This window comes from Scardinius erythrophthalmus (assembly GCF_964197995.2).
Source record: "Scardinius erythrophthalmus genome assembly, chromosome: 23".
Lineage (NCBI taxonomy): Eukaryota > Metazoa > Chordata > Actinopteri > Cypriniformes > Leuciscidae > Scardinius > Scardinius erythrophthalmus.
The window spans coordinates 16,134,769-16,151,961 of NC_138243.1; the positions used below are offsets into that span (position 1 = coordinate 16,134,769).

Genomic DNA, 17,193 nt, shown 5'->3' on the forward strand with positions numbered 1-17,193 from the left:
CAGGGCACTGACCACTTGGCTATTGGGCTGGGTAATCAGCTGTAAAATGATAAATATTAGAACCTCATTGTGTAAGAAACATAGGGGGAACAGAATTCGACGGCAAAAAAACAGCTGTCGGAATCTGTTCCCCCTCTCCCATTATGAGAGGTGTTGATGTAATGGCTTAAAAAAATGCTGATTTTATTTTTGTGTGTGAATGGAGCTTAACTTGCATCAGTTTAAATAATATTTTTTTTTTTGCCTTTTATTATGATAGGACAGTATACTATCAAGAAAGTTTGACAAAACGGGACTTGAACTCGGGTCGCCCAAAGCTAAAAAGAAATTGCTAGGGCACTGACCACTAGACTATTAGGCCGTGTAATTAGCTGTAAAGTGATAAATATTAGAACCTCATTGTGTAAGAAATATAGGGGGAACAGAATTCGACGGCAAAAAAAACAGCTGTCGGAATCCGTTCCCCCTCTCCCATTATGAGAGATGTTGATGTAATGGCTTAAAAATGCTGATTTTATTTTTGTTTGTGGATGGAGCTTAACTTGCATCAGTTTAAAGAAGATATTTGTTTGCCTTTTATTATGATAGGACAGTATACTATCAAGAAAGTTTGACGAAACGGGACTTGAACTCGGGTCACCCAAAGCTAAAAAAAAGACTGCCAGGGCACTGACCACTTGGCTATTGGGCTGTGTAACTAGCTGTAAAGTGATAAATATTAGAACCTCATTGTGTAAGAAACATAGGGGAACAGAATTCGACGGCAAAAAAACAGCTGTCGGAATCCGTTCCGCCACTCCCATTATGAGAGGTGTTGATGTAATGGCTTAAAAAAATGCTGTTTTTATTTTTGTGTGTGGATGGAGCTTAACTTGCATCAGTTTAAAGAATATATTTTTTTGCCTTTTATTATGATAGGACAGTATAGTATCAAGAAAGTTCAACGACCCGGGACTTGAACTCGGGTCGCAATAAGCTGAAAAAAAAAAAAAAATCCATGTCAGTGCACTGACCACTAGGCTAAGAGATCTGGCAATTAACTGCAATGTATTAAATATTAGAGCCTCATTGTGTAAGAAACATAGATGGAACAGAATCCGACGGCAAATAGTTCAGCTGTCAAAATCTGTTCCCCCACCCCAATGATGAGAGATGTTGATGTATCGGCCTAAAATATGCTTATTCTATTCTGTGTGTGGATGGAGCTTAAATAAATATAATATTTTGAAATTTAATTCTTACAAAAAAGCATGTGCCAGTGTTGTTCATTAGAAAAAAAATACCATAGTAACCATTAAAGTTGGCATCGAACAGAAATTCTTGAATAACTCTTGAGATGCATATGTATCTGAGTGAAATGGCTTCTCAAGCAAGATAAAAAATGTAGGGCGGGGACTTGAGTTTTTTTCATCAGGAATTGATTGGATCATTGTAGTTTGGTATTGCTATGATCTCATGTGAGTGACAGGTTGCCCCAGGTTGCTATTATGGTTGAAAAAAAAAACATGTTAGATAAAATTGGATATTAGAACGAAGCCAATGATCAATGCAGAGCAGAGTAGAACACCACCGGTACCAGGGAATAAAGAATGACACACACACAGAAGTGAAAAGGAGATGCAAACATATTTATCCTAACAAAACAAAAAAACATTGAACCCTCTCAAATAGTTTGATATGGCACCTCTCCTCTAGATGGCAGCAGCGAGTTCCCGCTGCCGCTTTGCAGATCCAACGTTCAGAGAGGTACTTAAACGTTTCCGCAAAAGCAAAATGGTGGTTTTGTTATCATCCTTGGCGCCCTGCAAAAATCTAAAAACCAGTCTGTATATACTATCCTAGAGGCGTTGCACACTACATAACCATGTTTAAGAAAGCTAAGAGGTGCAATTTCAGGCGGAGGAATGAATCGGACGATGAGGAGAAAGAGGAGGTCCAGCAGTCCGGCGGGCCCGGGGCTGAAGAGTCGGCGAACCCGAGCGAGTCCAGCACTGGTCCCGCTCCTGGAGCCAACATGCTCAACAACCACGGAAACGGGTTTCAGCCCGGTGCTGTTAAGGTCAACAAAGAACTTAAAAAGAGAAAGAAGGAGAACCGAGAGGAACCTAAAGCGAGTCTGCTTAGCTTCCACGACGATGAAGGTGCTTATTAACTGCCATAAAAGACACGTGTAACGTAAATAAATTTACGTAAAAACAATGTAATGTTTCACATATTGTTCGTGTAGAGTTTTTGCTGTGCAGGTCATCATCTAATTGTAGTCTATTTAAATGATATAACAGTTCGGGTCTTTAAAGTGACAGTCACTAACCGAAAACGAGAGCTACTTTCATATTATTTTAACTAGTAATAGTGATCAATTAGGACTCTGCACATATTAGAATATACTCAATAATTAGCTTAAGACAATATGTGACCCTGGACCGCAAACCACATTTTTGTCCAAAAATTTACGTTTTTGGACACTGAGGTTTATACATCATCTGAATGCTTATATATAAAGTTAGGATATGACAATATTTGGCCGAGATACAACTATTTGAAAATCTGGAATCTGAGGGTGCAAAAAAAAATCTAAACATTGAGAAAATTACCTTTAAAATTGTCCATTTATTTTCCCGACGGTGCTGCATTCACTGCAATGTTTTATATATTTACGGTAGGAAATTTACAAAATATCTTAATGGAACATGATCTTTACTTAATTTCTTAATGATTTTTGGCATATAAAAGAAAAATCGGTAAATTTGACCCATACAATGTATTTTTGGCTATTGCCACAAATATACCCGTGCGACTTGTGATTGGTTTTGTGATCCAGGATCACATATGATACAGTGATACGAATCAGAATTCCATGGCAAAGGTGGAAATAGCTATTGAGTTGATTCTTTTCAATGAACCAGGTTTACATGATTCCTTATTGAATCAGTCTGACTCTGAAATTAAATGCTTTCTAAAAATCTTTATCCAGTAATTATAAAAATAGAAGGACAGTTACATTCATTGATCAGAAAGTGTGAGGTCCCTATAGAAAACTTTGAAGTTGTGTCCCAAATTACATGCTAAGTCTTTGATACTATACACTTTGCACTTTTGCAATGCATTATGTACTCAATCATCTAGTGTATGAATTTTATAGATTCACTATATATATCTCTCTATTAGATGATACTGATGTGTTCCGTGTGAAGAAATCCTACCACAGCAAGAAGATCGTCAAGCAGCTGAAGAAAGAATACAAGGATGATCTGGAAAAGACCACCACTGCCATACCAGAGCAAAGCACACGCATTGGTACTTAACATCTTTCTTTCTTTCTTTTTTTATCTTTTCATTAAATCATGCATTTCTATAAAGCAGAATCAGGGGACTGCTTTTTGTCTTTAAAACATCAAATTTTATTAAGAAAATACTTTGTTTGCTTCCCCCCTATAAGTTGTAATGGTATGTACACATAAGAATAAAGCACTATTAAGTTTTGGATTATTGCAAGATAACGTAGTGGCCCCATGCCCAGGGCAACAATGGGGCAAAAGGAGGCATTTCCCCCTCAGTTTGAATTTGTCCCCCCTCCACCCCTGATTCCTGAAACTCTATCGATTTTAACCCTTTGATGTACAATTGCACCGATGTGATCAATTGCTTATACCTGAAGAATTATGTATGGCTCCCCACCAGTTTGTTTGTCCTGGCATCGGCTCTGAGTTTGACCCCCTTTGTTCTAGAGTTATTATTTTTATGTGGTAATTTAGCCTTCAAAAGTATTACAAACCCTCAGTAATCTTGGCTCTAGTCCATCTAACTAGTTACATAAGTTTGTATTCTGGCTCACTGGTTTGTCCGTTTCAGGTGGACCTGCTTATAATCTGTCAATTAAAGAGGAGCCCTTAGTGGGCAGCAGAGCCAGCAGTGAACAGGGAGAAGAAGAAATGGAGGTCGACAGCAATGAGGAACAGGAAGAGGAGGGCGAGCAAAGGTCTGCGGGTGGAGCCTTTAGCCAAACTCTGTCTGCCCTCAGCTCGCTTAGACCAGGTGAGAGTTTCCATGACATCCAGACTGGACCTGTAGAGCAAGTCACAGGACCAACGTCAGCATGATCAGGCTGTTTTTGCTTATTAAACATTTCAAGGTTGGAACCTGCTGATGTGTATTGTGGTTAAACATTGAATGTTGTTAAACAATGTATGTGATCAAATCCACTTTTTTAAATGGCAAACAAATTGCTTTTAGTTCGTTCTCTTTCTGGTTAACCTAATTCACATGAAGGTGATTAATTAGGGATGCACCGATTGATCGGCTAGTGACCGGAATTGGCCGATTTTCACGTGATCGGCCGTGACCGGCGACCGGCCGGTCAGTCTGACAAATGGCGATTTTATGCCGGTCAAATGCACTCGGGCGATGATTAGCATCGCGCAACATCAGAATCACACGTGCACACGGAACACACATGTAGGAAACTTCGTGAATTACGTCCGTTCAGACCGCAAGTGCGTATTTTTTTTCAGCGTGCATGTTAATCGATGAGTGCTTTCACAACGGGAGCGGGAGCAGCGCGTGAGCGTCAAGCAGGAGCGTCGCGGCAGTGAAGCGCGTGTTTCGGCGCCGAGTCTATTTGCTGCACTGCTCACGCTCAATTAAAGGGAAAGCACTTTTGATGGATAAAATAGCCTAAATAGGGTTTCACAAAAAAGCGCCCAAAATGCACAGAATTTGCGTGTTTTATGTCAGAAAAGAAAACGAAGACTAATATTTATAGAAAATGTACCCATTTAAACTTGTTTTATTATTCAGTTTGTACAAGTGATTGCAATAGGCCTGTGTGTGAGTGCTTTGAGAAATATCTTTATACTGCAAGGCTATTTATTTTTTATTTTATTATTTTATTGCCATTCCCTGTTTTCATACAGACGTTTAGTTTGCTAAATACATATATAAAAAAATATTGGATATTGAATGTGAAAAGGAAATGGTTCTTCCATAACACTACACTTTAGATGCTTGAATTACCCACACCTGGAGTAATTTATATAGTTCTATTTTATAGCGTTTATCTGTTCAAAAAAATATTATGCAAATTGTAAAATGTTCTATTACAGAAAAGATATAAAATAAATATTTGTGTGTGCTGTAAAGTGGTTAGAAAAAAAGAAATCGGAATCGGCTAAAATCGGTATCGGCAGGTCAAACTTAATGAAAAATCGGAAATCGGAATCGGCCCAGAAAATTGTAATCGGTGCATCTCTATGATTAATCATTGTGTTTAGACCAATAATAAGAGTCGTACGTCTCAACAGGTGAGATCCCCGACGCGGCCTTCATTCATGCAGCTCGTAAACGTAGGCAGATGGCTCGAGAGCTCGGGGGTGAGGCTCCGTTGATCGAGAATGAAGCGACGAACAAGCGCCTTGTTCACGAAGATGAAAACGGCGGCAGTGACGATGATGAAGACGAGAAGAGAATCAACTTCAGTGGAGTCAAGATAAAGACTCAGAGGCAGAAAATAGCGGAGGAGATCGGTCAGTTTATGCAGTTCAGAGCTCTAGTAATCTGAAACTTGTTTATGTAGAATTACAGGAACCCCCATTCACCTGTTCTCCAGAGGGACTGTCCTTGTAATAAATGTCATGTCACTAAGTAAAAGTCACACAAAAAAAGATTAACTAGAATAACTATAAATAGGAATTGTGTGAGAAATCAGATCCTGGTAAAGATGTGCACTTAACCATGATCTGACCTTAGTGTTTGTTTTGGATGTGTCTGTTGTGATTCAGGTATTGAAGGCAGTGATGATGAAGCTCTAGATAATGGCCAGGATGAGGAAGTGAATCGCTGGGAGCAGGAGCAGATCAGGAAGGGCATTAGCATCCCGCAGGTGAGTCAGAGTATCATAACCCTGCCCAATTTTAAATTAAAAATTAACTATCCACTTGTTCCTGACGTTGGTATTGTTCTGAAGTGTCTACAGAAATGAGCAAATGAGCTGTTTAAACAGGACGTGTCAAAGCAAATGTCCCATTACGCTTACATCTACTCTTCCATTTGTCCTCGTCGGCAGACTTAAGTGCTTGGATTAATTAAGAAAGTGAACGGGCATCTGTATACTTTACAGTATCACCCAGTGTCAGTGATTATAATGGGTTCTGTTTGCATTTGACACGGTGCTCGCATCATGTAACTCCAGTGGGCGGGGTCTATGATGCAGTCATGTAAAACTATTTGTCACTGATAAACATTGATCAAATTTGAGAAATGTTTCTTGAACTCCAAATAGCATATTTCTGAAGGATTATGTGACAAATTCAATTCCAGTTTTTAATCAAATAAATGTAGCCTTCAAAAACATTTGAAAAAAGCCTTTCTGGTCCTAAACTGTTGAATGATACCAGTTCTGTTGACATGCCTACAGTGTACTATAGTTTGTACTTTTAAAATTGCAATATTTAATGCTGACACCAATCCTTTTGTCTCATCTTGTTTTGATATTTTAGGTCCAAGCCACCCAATCCGAGGATACAACCATGTATTACCAAGGCAGTTATGATGCGCAGTCATATGGAGCGTCCTACGCCATGCCGTTTAGCTACACCACCATCACAGTTGGAGCCGACAACAGCAAGACTTTGAAAGCAGAGCCCTCAGTTCCTTATCCCATTCCCTCTTGTGACCTGACCCCTATAACCACAGATCTGGTAAAGAAACGTCTCAAAGACAGGTACGGTCTGAACTGCCTTCTCATCGGCGGTCACTGTAACCCCTCAAATTGCCAGTTCAAATCTGCCCAGTTGGTATTTCCTAGGAGTTTAAATAACCAACACTTTATAGTTTTAAATGCCCTGATAATATTCATGCACGTCCCATAAAATTGCCCTATTCAGACATTGAAGATGACAGCTTGCACTTTGGACTTCCAGCATAGTGAGGATACACACAAGGCGCATATCTCCTCACACGTTATTCCTGGTTAATTCTGGGTATCCCTGTTTCTGCAGAAGTGTAATATTTCTTCCCCCGGATGGAGTATTTGCAGATGCTAAAATCTGCAGCTGTTTTACTGACTCAATTGCATTGTTTAGACCTAACCGTCTTCATCAGGACATGTGCGACCCTGGCGATGTCCCCATACATCACTAATAGCAAACCTCTCTTTGACTCCCCTGTGCACCAGGCTGAGCTTCATGCGCCAGGGGCACAATTCCAATGCCCGGCGCTTTGAGCAGATCCAGGAGGAGCTGGAGGCCTCCAAAAAGACCATCCAGCTCCTAGAGGGCTCCTCACAGGAGGCCGCAGACAAATATAGATTCTTGCAAGAAATGCGAGGGTATGTTGGAGACTTGCTTGAGTGTTTCAGTGAAAAGGTAAGAATGAATGCATTTGTTTTTATGTTGCTGCTGTTTGTTTTACTGACTTGTTTTTCAGTTGTTGTTTTTTTTTTTTTTTTTAGACCTTGCTACTGTATTTCTTTTGGAATGATTTCAAAGTTTATTGGATGTTGCCTGTGTCAGAATTTTGTGTAGCTAATCAGATTTTAAACGTATTTATCTCAACTAAAATACCATTAGTACTAAAAATAACACCAGTTACTTGTAATGTGTATATATAATCACATAGTTCATGTTTATGATGTTTGTTAAACTCATTTTCAGCAGTCCACCAGGTCATATTTTCCATCAGATCATGGATTATTTTGTAATCTTCCATATTTTTCCCCATAGCTGATGCAGCAAGAGATTCTTTCTGTTTCTCTCATTTCTTTCAGCTATAAAGAGGCACTATAGACAAATCATGGTGTCTATGATGATGCATTGGGAACTAACATAGCACCAAAAGTGTTATTAGTTGAAAAAATGCCTTTCTCGTGATTTTTCACGATATGATTTTTCATGTTATTTAGAAAGTAATTGTTCAAACTTCCTTTTTTTCTGTGTGTGAGACTTCCAATTCGTTAGGTAGCTAAGTAGCTTGTTTACAGTGGTGTTGAACCATTTAAAAAATATTAAAAGTAATAAAAATCCCAAATGGTGAATCTCTATTACACCACCAGTGCACTATACTGTCCTTTAAAGGCAAAATGCATTAATCAGGCATCTGTAGCATTAAGCTCTCATTTGAATGCCTGATGATAGCTTAATGATTGCATTATCTTAAGGTTAGCTTGTCCCAAGAATTTGTTAATATCTACATTCATTTGTGGTACATGTGTATGAAAACTATAGAGTGCAACATTCGGGTACCAAAAGTAAAAATCCCATTCGTTTTCTCCCTAGGGGAATTGATTTTGAAATAATAACTTTTAAATTACTGTGAGCTTAGAGCTATGAGTTTGTTAATTGATGACACATGCTTTTGTTGAAGCCATCAGCCTGCTTTATTTCAAATTATTATTTTTTAAAACATGTTTTACAGTGGAATTCTTGGTGAAAAACTACATTACCATGATTCAGTAGAGACATCTCCACCAATCAAAAAATGTTAACAAGCAAAATAGCTGTTTTTAGCACCCGTCTGTTCCCATGAAACACTTCATATGATAATTGATGTTATCATCTCCCTGCACTCTCAAACTGCATAATATTTATATATTCATAGTTTGCAATTAATGTAAAATATATTTCTATATACACAATCAGCATCTTTAGTTTTTAATTTATTCATCATTTTTAATATCAATAGATGTTTCCCCACATTAAATCCATTCAGTATGCAGTTATGCATCTTTGTCTTTTTTGAACTATTTTCAAGTACTTTTTTGCTAATCAATGTTTGTAATGTTGTCATTCACCTCGAAGCTGGTTGGTTTGTCTCTTGGCTTTTAACTCTTAAGGACTTTTTAAAAATCCCTACGGGAAAAATGAATGGAAAAAATACTTCCGGAACCAAGGCAGCTGAAAAAGTGAACAGGCGCTGTTGCACTCTATTAAACTCCTGACTGTGCAACTGTCTTTGATTCTGTACTTACTTTTGAGTAATTATACTTCAGTTGTGTTGTTAACCAGCTGCATTAAATGAAAAAGAGCCGTTTGTCAAAAACAACCTACAATGGCTTTCACAGAAGTTTCATACTACTCAGCCATTTTCTTTTTTGGCTCATAGTAAGGTTAATACCATGAAGCATTAACACTAGGGGAAGCCAGTTTGATCCAGCTTTAAAGGGCTTTGTGTCTAGAGTTATTTAATATGGCTGCTTTCTCTCTCATGCCACAGCAGAGCACACTAAGCCCCTCGCCTCGGTCTCCGGCCCCTTGTCTTTGGTTCAGCTGTCACAAAAATCATCGTATCTTTCAGGTGCCTGTTATTCTGGAGCTAGAGGTCGCCATGCACCAGTTACTTCGGCAGCGGGCGTCCCGTCTCGTCCAGAGAAGACAGGATGATATTAAAGATGAATCGTCGGAGTTTTCCAGCCTTTCAAGTCAGTCCATCTTGAAGGTTTTTATTTGAATGGCCTCATTGTTTTTTTTTTCCTTTCCATTTTTGTTATACAGTTATGATTAATTGCACATCAGAATAATACACACACTGCGTGTGTGTCTGTGTGTGTGCGCGTGTGTGTGTGTGTGTGAGAGAGATTAAGACAAATGAAAGTGTATGTGGCTTTCGGAGAAAAGTTTGAAAAAAAAAAAGCTTTCGGTGAAAGCTTACTGGCTTCTTATTTATCAGTGTTCACACTGATACATTGTTTAGATGCTGAGCAGGTAAGTGATTGGAGGAGAGTTTCCATCTCAGCCCAGTGAAATTGAGCAGGTGTAAAATTAATTTGTAGTTGGAGATTAGTTCTGATGACATCAGAAAAGGGGAAACCACTGTGCATGAAATTAAAATGTCATTTTTACTGACGTTTGTGTAATAATGCATGAACATCTAGTACGATATATTAATGAGTTGGTAATGACTATTAGATCTGTCAGTATAGGTTGTAACAGGACTGGTGAGTTCAGCTTTACTGAGGGTTAATGTCTGTTCTTTCTGTTTCAGGTAAGGCTGTTATGGCCCCTAACCTGGACTCATTCGGTCGAGATCGCACAGCCTATCAGGAGCTTGCTAAGCAGAGGAGGATAGCTGAAAGAGAAGCCAGACGGTATGCAAAAAAACAACTATATATGTAGACCCTTGACTATTAGTGTGTGAAATATACCCTCTAAACTAAACAAACGCCTAAACCTTAACTAAAATAATGCATTAATTTATTCTTTTTTATTATCATTGTTGTCATCTAATCTCATCAGTATCATTGTCATTAGCTTTGAATTGTAACCTGTGTAACCATGGCCAAAAATGTTTGGAAATGTGCAAAAGTGAGTGTTATAGTCACAATGTCAGTCAGGCAGATAGTGGAAGTGGGCCTTTTAACACTGTAACTAAAATATTTCCAAATAAATAATGAATTAAAATCATAAACAAATCACGTCAGGACATAGTGAATCTGAAATAAATTGAATCAGAAAATCTGTATCAATACCCAGATTTACTTTAGGCAGACTTTCTGTGATGTATTTCAGTTTTAATAATTGTCAGTCTGTTTCGACACATCCATACAGAACCCGTCGGAGACAAGCTCGAGAGCAGAACGGCAAGAGAGCCGAGCATAAGGAGGGGCTGTCTAGTGATGACGAAGAGACGTCCACTGACATCACCAGCTTCAACCTAGAGAGAGGTGACCAACCTAACACACCAATGCAAGATTTGCTGATTACTTTTCAATCTCTTCCCAATTAACCTTTTCATCTTTTTGATTTCCAGATCGCATTTTAAATGAGTCAAAGAAGGTTTTTGAGGACGTGGTGGAGGATTTCCACTCTCTGGACAACATAAAGTCTCACTTCGAGACCTGGAGAAAGCTGTATTTTACATGCTACAGAGACGCCTACATCGGACTGTGCCTGCCCAAACTCTTTAACCCCCTTATTCGACTGCAGCTCACCTCATGGTCTCCATTTGAGGTACAGAGAGCATGTCATTTCCACATTTTTGTGATCTGCTTTGCATCGCCTGAACATTTCAGTCTTTAATTGCCAAAATTATGCTATTTGTATCTATGCAGGTGGAGTGTCCCAACTTTGAGTACATGCTGTGGTTCGAGTCTTTGCTCTTTTATGGCTGTGAGGAGCAGAGCACTCTGAAGAAAGAGGAAGAGATAGATAACAGCCTGCTTCCTGCTATTGTAGAAAGAGTGCTTCTTCCTAAACTAGCAGGTTAGTCTGTCCATTTCCCATCTTTGTAAAGGTTCAGTTCTTACTTTAAACTCAGAACAGCACATCAGACCAAAATCACTCTTTTAAAACATGATCCCCCACTCTCAGTGCTGACGGATCAGGTGTGGGATCCGCTCTCCAGCAGTCAGACGTCCAGACTGGTGGCTTTCATGCAGAGGCTGATCAAAGATTATCCCACTGTGCTGCACGGCGACAACCGCAACACACAAGTCAGTGAAGAGATGAGACAGTAACGCATTAAAGCCACAGGCTCTTATTTTTGCTTTTCATTTTCATTAAAGCCTACCATATCATATTTGATAGGCCTGTAAATTATCAACATGATCAAAACTTTGCTGTAAAACCTGTTGTACACAATCAGCTACGTGCTTTGTCGTCTGTACCACAACTCATTTATAATTTAACATGTGAAAGGCCTTTTTGTATAATTCTAAAATCTTTCCTCTTCAGGTTAAGGTACATGTGTCTTTTTACTGTGAAATCTGAGTTTAATTCTCTAAACATTAGAATAACTTTTATATTGTTAGTAGTATTTCAGGATGAACACTTACTGGCCTGAAGCAGCTTATTTGTTTTTAGAAAAATAGTTTCATTTAGTGCCCGGAACTTTGGCTTCACTATACACCACACACAAGGACACCAGCACAACATAACAATATACATAAAAGATATAAAACAATTAAAACAATGACAATCCCATGTGTACATATACAATGTATGCATACATATCCACCCCTACTTATATTCATATCTTCTCAACGTTTTAAATTCTAATGGCAGTTAAATCATGTTAAAATGTGAGTATCAAATATGATACATCAGCCTTTTGAGGTGCGTTTTGTACATCTCTCAATCATCATTGTATTGCATTACATTATATGCTTTGCCCCCTAAACGAAAACTATAGAGCTTTGATCATAAAACTAGGCATTTATATATCATCTTATTGGGTGATCTAGACTAGAGTGACGACAGATATTTATATGCATTTTGTGTAAGTAGTCTGATATACTGTTATAAAGATATCACTGCTATATATTTCAAGCTTTCAGAATTTCATTTTACTTACTGGCCATGCAAATATCGGCAACCGCACCAAATTGCATATTTTTTACCTCAGTTTTTTCCGTCGTGCGTATGAGCTACATATTCTCCCATATCATACTACATGAGCCATAAAAGTCTGATGCATCGCATATGTAAACCTTTTTTTAAGGATTTAAAAAAAATATTATGTCTAAAGGCTCAAACAACTTTCATATGTCAGGCTTTACAGCTTTAAATTACAAAAATCTAATATCTTTCAGGAGCTTCTAAGGACCATAGTCATGCGAATTCGACGGACTCTCGATGATGACATTTTCCTGCCTCTGTTTCCAAAAAAGTGAGTGTGAAAGCTGAATCACTCATGTTGCCACTGTTTGTATATGCTGCTCTTTGTATGCATCTTCTAGTTTTTGATTGTGACCGAATATATTGTGTAAACCAGTGTGATGCTGATAATGTTTTTTGGTTTCTCCTCTTACAGTGTCATGGAGAACAAGAACTCTGGTCCTTACCTCTTTTCCCAGAGGCAGTTTTGGTCTTGTGTAAAGGTAAGTCTTTAATATTCTGGAGACTTTCTGCCCTCGTCTAAATCAACCATTGTTCAAGCTTATTCCTTGCTGAATCTCTTTCTTGTGTTCAGTTACTTGGGAATATCTTAAAATGGGATGGGATCCTGTCTCTGTCAGCGCTGAAGGAGCTCGCCGTGGACAGCACACTAAACCGCTACATTCTCTCAGCCCTGCAGACCACAGATGCCAGCGAGGAACATGTGGAGAAATGCCGCAGAGTATGACTTTTTTTTGGAATTAATATCCATATAACAGTGTTTACAGATGAAGTCATTCTAACCCTCTATTAACCCTAACCTGTCTTCAGGTGGTGGAGTGTTTTCCTGCGCAGTGGTTCAGCAGTCTGAAAGGACAACAGACTCTGCCTCAGCTTGAGAACTTCTGCAGATTTTTGAAACACCTGGCCAGCAGTCTGTACCGCAGCTGCGTGGCTGGATCAGACGTGGAGAAGAGGACCGTAAGGTAAAGTGGTTTAGGATGTTAAATCAACATCTCTGTAGATGCCACACAAAGATATAACAGATATTAACATAGTATAAAAGTATTATGATGGTTTAATATAAAACAGGGGCCTTCAGTGGGAGTCTGCCCACTGTTGTTTGGACATACTGATTTTAATGAGGGAAAAGAAAAATATATTAAAAAACATCAAATTAACATCATTAATTAACATTGGTTGTGTATACATATGTTCATGGTTCTGTATATAAAGTAAAATTAAGATGTTGCATGTCAGTTTATGTATATCAATAATAGTTATTTGAATTGCTCTGCAATGTAAGCATTATATCTAATTTTTTTATTAACACAGTTCTTGTTTCTCTACATAGGGAACAAATAAAGGATGTGATTAGGCTTCTGGGACGACTCAACGCTTTAGACCACGTGATCGCAGTTGCGTCAGAACATGGCATTAAAGATATAAAGACTCTCCTCGAGAACAAATGAAAGGCAAACCAATGGAACACCTCACTGGCCATTTTTGGATGGACCACACTGTGTAAATACTGTGAATATTGTACATTTATCTGTGTGGCTGAAGGGTTTTCTTTCGAGGCACATTGGTGGATTCTAGTGATGTTTCACCTTCAGGAACAGTGAAACTGTCACTGATTTGGGTTTGAAGTGCACTCTGCTGTGTTAAGACTTTTGTAGTCCCTTACCTGAAGAGCCGTCACTTCTTTTTACTTTTTTTAAACAGATGGGATCTCTTAGTTGGATCTTTTAAACTGTCAATCACTCTTCAGTACCTGCAAGAAAATATATTGGTTCTGTACACTTTCCCCTCCCTCAAAGGCTGCAGTTTGAGAGCAGGTTGCACACAGCATATTGTGAACAACGTTCAAAAAATATTTATGCACAGCCATGAGTCAAATGATCCAGCATCTGTGCCCAGCATCAGTTTGGTCTTGCTCTTGTGCCAACCTCATCCCTAATTAAACGAACATGACATGCTGGCAAACAAAACCACGTGCTACTTTAACGAATGTACTTATTTTTTGTTGTTGTTTTCCTGAACCTTGAAATGATTTATTTGCATAAATAAAGTGTTAATGATTATTCAGGATAAATTCCTTCCTTATATACAGCGTAGTTGTGACCTCACAACTATATGTATCTTTCAGTGCAACTTATTGTAATTGCAACTTTATTTCTTAAAATGATGACTATCTCAAAGTGTAACTATTTCATTCATTTTTTCCTCACAAGTATGTTTTTGCTGGTTGTTACGGCAATTACATTGCAATTACACTAGTTATGCTGTAGCACTAGTTATGTAAAGATTTTATGAAATTAATCTTTTACATGCAGTTAGGCGTTTGCATATTTTACACTTTATAGTTGTGTCAGCAGTTTCCTCAGGTGTCTAGGTGTGGTTTAGCCTGAGGTAGAAAGTGATACATAATTTGATTCTATAGAAGCCATTTGTTTAAACCCAGCTAGATGTTACTTTTGAGTTTTTATGTATATGTAACTTTGCAGTTATAAGGAATTGTCTTTTCCTCCCTAGTGGTTTTTCACTATTTTTAGGGGACAGTCACTAAAGGTGTGGATGCTCCTATTGTTTCTGGCTGGGAGTCTATGGCAGCCCATTAAACCCTTCGGAGGGATATTTGGCAGACTGAGAGGTGAGAGTCTGAACTTTGCTGGTGGTCTTGATCTCAAACCCTCTAGTGCCACCAACAGCTCAAAGCTGCATTTTATTGATCCTGAACCATGTGGTCTAGAAAGGAATCTTCCTTTCTATTTCTTGGCTTATGTGAATGAAAGACCATTTACGTCACAAGAAAATAATCATGCTCTGGTAAATCATAATTATTACATGAGTCAAAATTATGAGACACTAAAGGAGTGTTCACATTAGCAAAATTTTGTGAGAAAAGTCCATTATCGTCAATAGTGTAGTGATTAATGAAGCACAGCTCACACAGAAGTCAATTCCAAATCGAGCAGCTTTCTGTTGGTCATCGTGACATTGGGAAATCTTTGTCCTCATGCGAAATTCCTGATTGTGTGGATTCTCGTTCTTGAAATGACTGGAATTCGCCTGTGAAAATTCGATTAACGACAGTAAATGTGACCGTGACTTAAAGAGATAGTTCACCCAAAATTGAAAATTAGCCCATGATTTACTCACCCTTAAGCCATCCTAAGTGTATATGAGATTCTTCTTTCAGACGAATACAATCGGAGTTATATTAAAAGTTTCCTTTTAATATAAAAGTTCCTGAGCTTCCTGTTCAACTACTGTTCGGACACCCTTGCTTACTGCTCCGCGCTTTGCTCTATCGCTTTTACATTTTATCTCCTATATTTTAATGTTTTATTTCCTTTTATCACCTAATTTTAACTTCAGCAAATCAGCACAGTGCTCATACGACAAAGTTTGGATTACTACAAAAATGCAGAATTCTTTTACCCGACCAGCTTACATTCCGGGAAAGGAAAACACAACTGCCTACAAGGATAAGAGAAAATGCCTCTTCTGGTTCAAGAATCTACTTGCTGTACCAACTGCCACAGACTTTTACAAAGGATTGCAGTTCTTGAAACAAAGTTATTTACGTGACCACCAAACCAGACGGAGCACACAGCAGAGCTTCGTCATGGACACCCTCAGCATTCCGGTGAGTCCCATGAAACTAGTGCTCCTCGACAGGTAGAGAAACAAGCCGATCGACTTAAAAATCAATGGCACAAACAGGGAGCGAGATCCAAAGGCACTCGAAACATCAGATTGTCACGAGCCTCACATATTGCCGCAGTAGCATCCTCTACCCCAGATACAGCTCTGACAAGGATTGCAAACACTGGTCTCCTACCACCGCCTATACATCTTGAGAACAGATTTGAAGTACTAATGAATGTAAATGAGGAATCCCCAAATGTGATGAATGTGATCGAACAGACTGAATGGGCTAGTAGCTAACACTGATGCTAACTGGCGCTCAAGGTCGAGCAGACCGAGGCACTCAGCTCAGAGCGCAGCTGAGCCCAGGACTCTGATAGTGGGGGACTCCATAATCAGAAACATTAGCGGCAGGGATACAACTACGTGCTGCCTTCCACAAGCAACAACTTCTGATGTAAACAGGGAACTTCAGAACATTCTGATGAAACATAAGACTGCAAATCGACTCATCATTCATGTGGGGAAGAATGATATTCATAAAGAGCAGTCAGAACTCCTTGAGAAGGATTTCAATGAACTTTTTGAAACACTTAAAAGACTGAAAGTTCAAACATTCATCAGTGGACCACTCCCAGCAAGAGGAACAAACAGGTTTTCACGGCTACATGGCTGCAAAAAACCTGCAATATTAAAGGAGTGAACTTCATTGAGAATTTCAATCTTTTCTGGAGTCAGAGACAACTTTTTCATCGGGATGACCATCACCCAAACAAACTTGGTTCAAGAGTGTTAAAGGACAATATCTACTTCTCCCTCATCCTTCTGCAGTGTGTGCCAATCCACTCAATCTGAACGGCACACACACACCTATACCCAGTATGAATGACTACGGGACTTCACTTCAGCAGCAAAATGGACATGCAGTTGACATATCACACAAGGACAAGGATAACACCACTCCGCCACAACAACCTCTGCTCACGGACTCAATTTCAGCTGAGCCCTGCCCACAGAGCTCACCACAGACAGACATATTAGAACTGCTCCAAGATTCAGCACCCAAGGACGACTTCCTGGAAAACAGCCAGGGAAGCCAGGACAGCGTATCACAGCCTCCGATAACACCAGAGGAACAGCCCCTCTCGCCAGACACTTTTTCCCTCTCTCCAGCATCGCCACTTCTGTGCTTCTCACAGAAAATGGAAGAACTGGTGTATGCTGGAACCAAACT

At 39.0% G+C, this 17,193-nt stretch overlaps 1 protein-coding gene across 1 annotated transcript; it reads left to right on the top strand.

Annotated features, from left to right (window-relative positions):
- The first annotated feature begins 1,725 nt into the window (after positions 1–1,725).
- On the top strand, positions 1,726–14,516 carry paxbp1 (PAX3 and PAX7 binding protein 1). Its single transcript, XM_081353831.1, has 18 exons — positions 1,726–2,141; positions 3,169–3,297; positions 3,853–4,035; positions 5,301–5,522; positions 5,778–5,878; positions 6,495–6,718; positions 7,172–7,361; positions 9,289–9,412; positions 9,976–10,078; positions 10,539–10,654; positions 10,741–10,940; positions 11,042–11,192; positions 11,301–11,422; positions 12,521–12,597; positions 12,742–12,808; positions 12,901–13,047; positions 13,137–13,291; positions 13,660–14,516. Exons 1-18 carry the CDS (start codon positions 1,865–1,867, stop codon positions 13,775–13,777), a joined length of 2,706 nt encoding a protein of 901 aa, XP_081209957.1. The 5' UTR covers positions 1,726–1,864; the 3' UTR covers positions 13,778–14,516.
- The last annotated feature ends 2,677 nt before the right edge of the window (positions 14,517–17,193 follow it).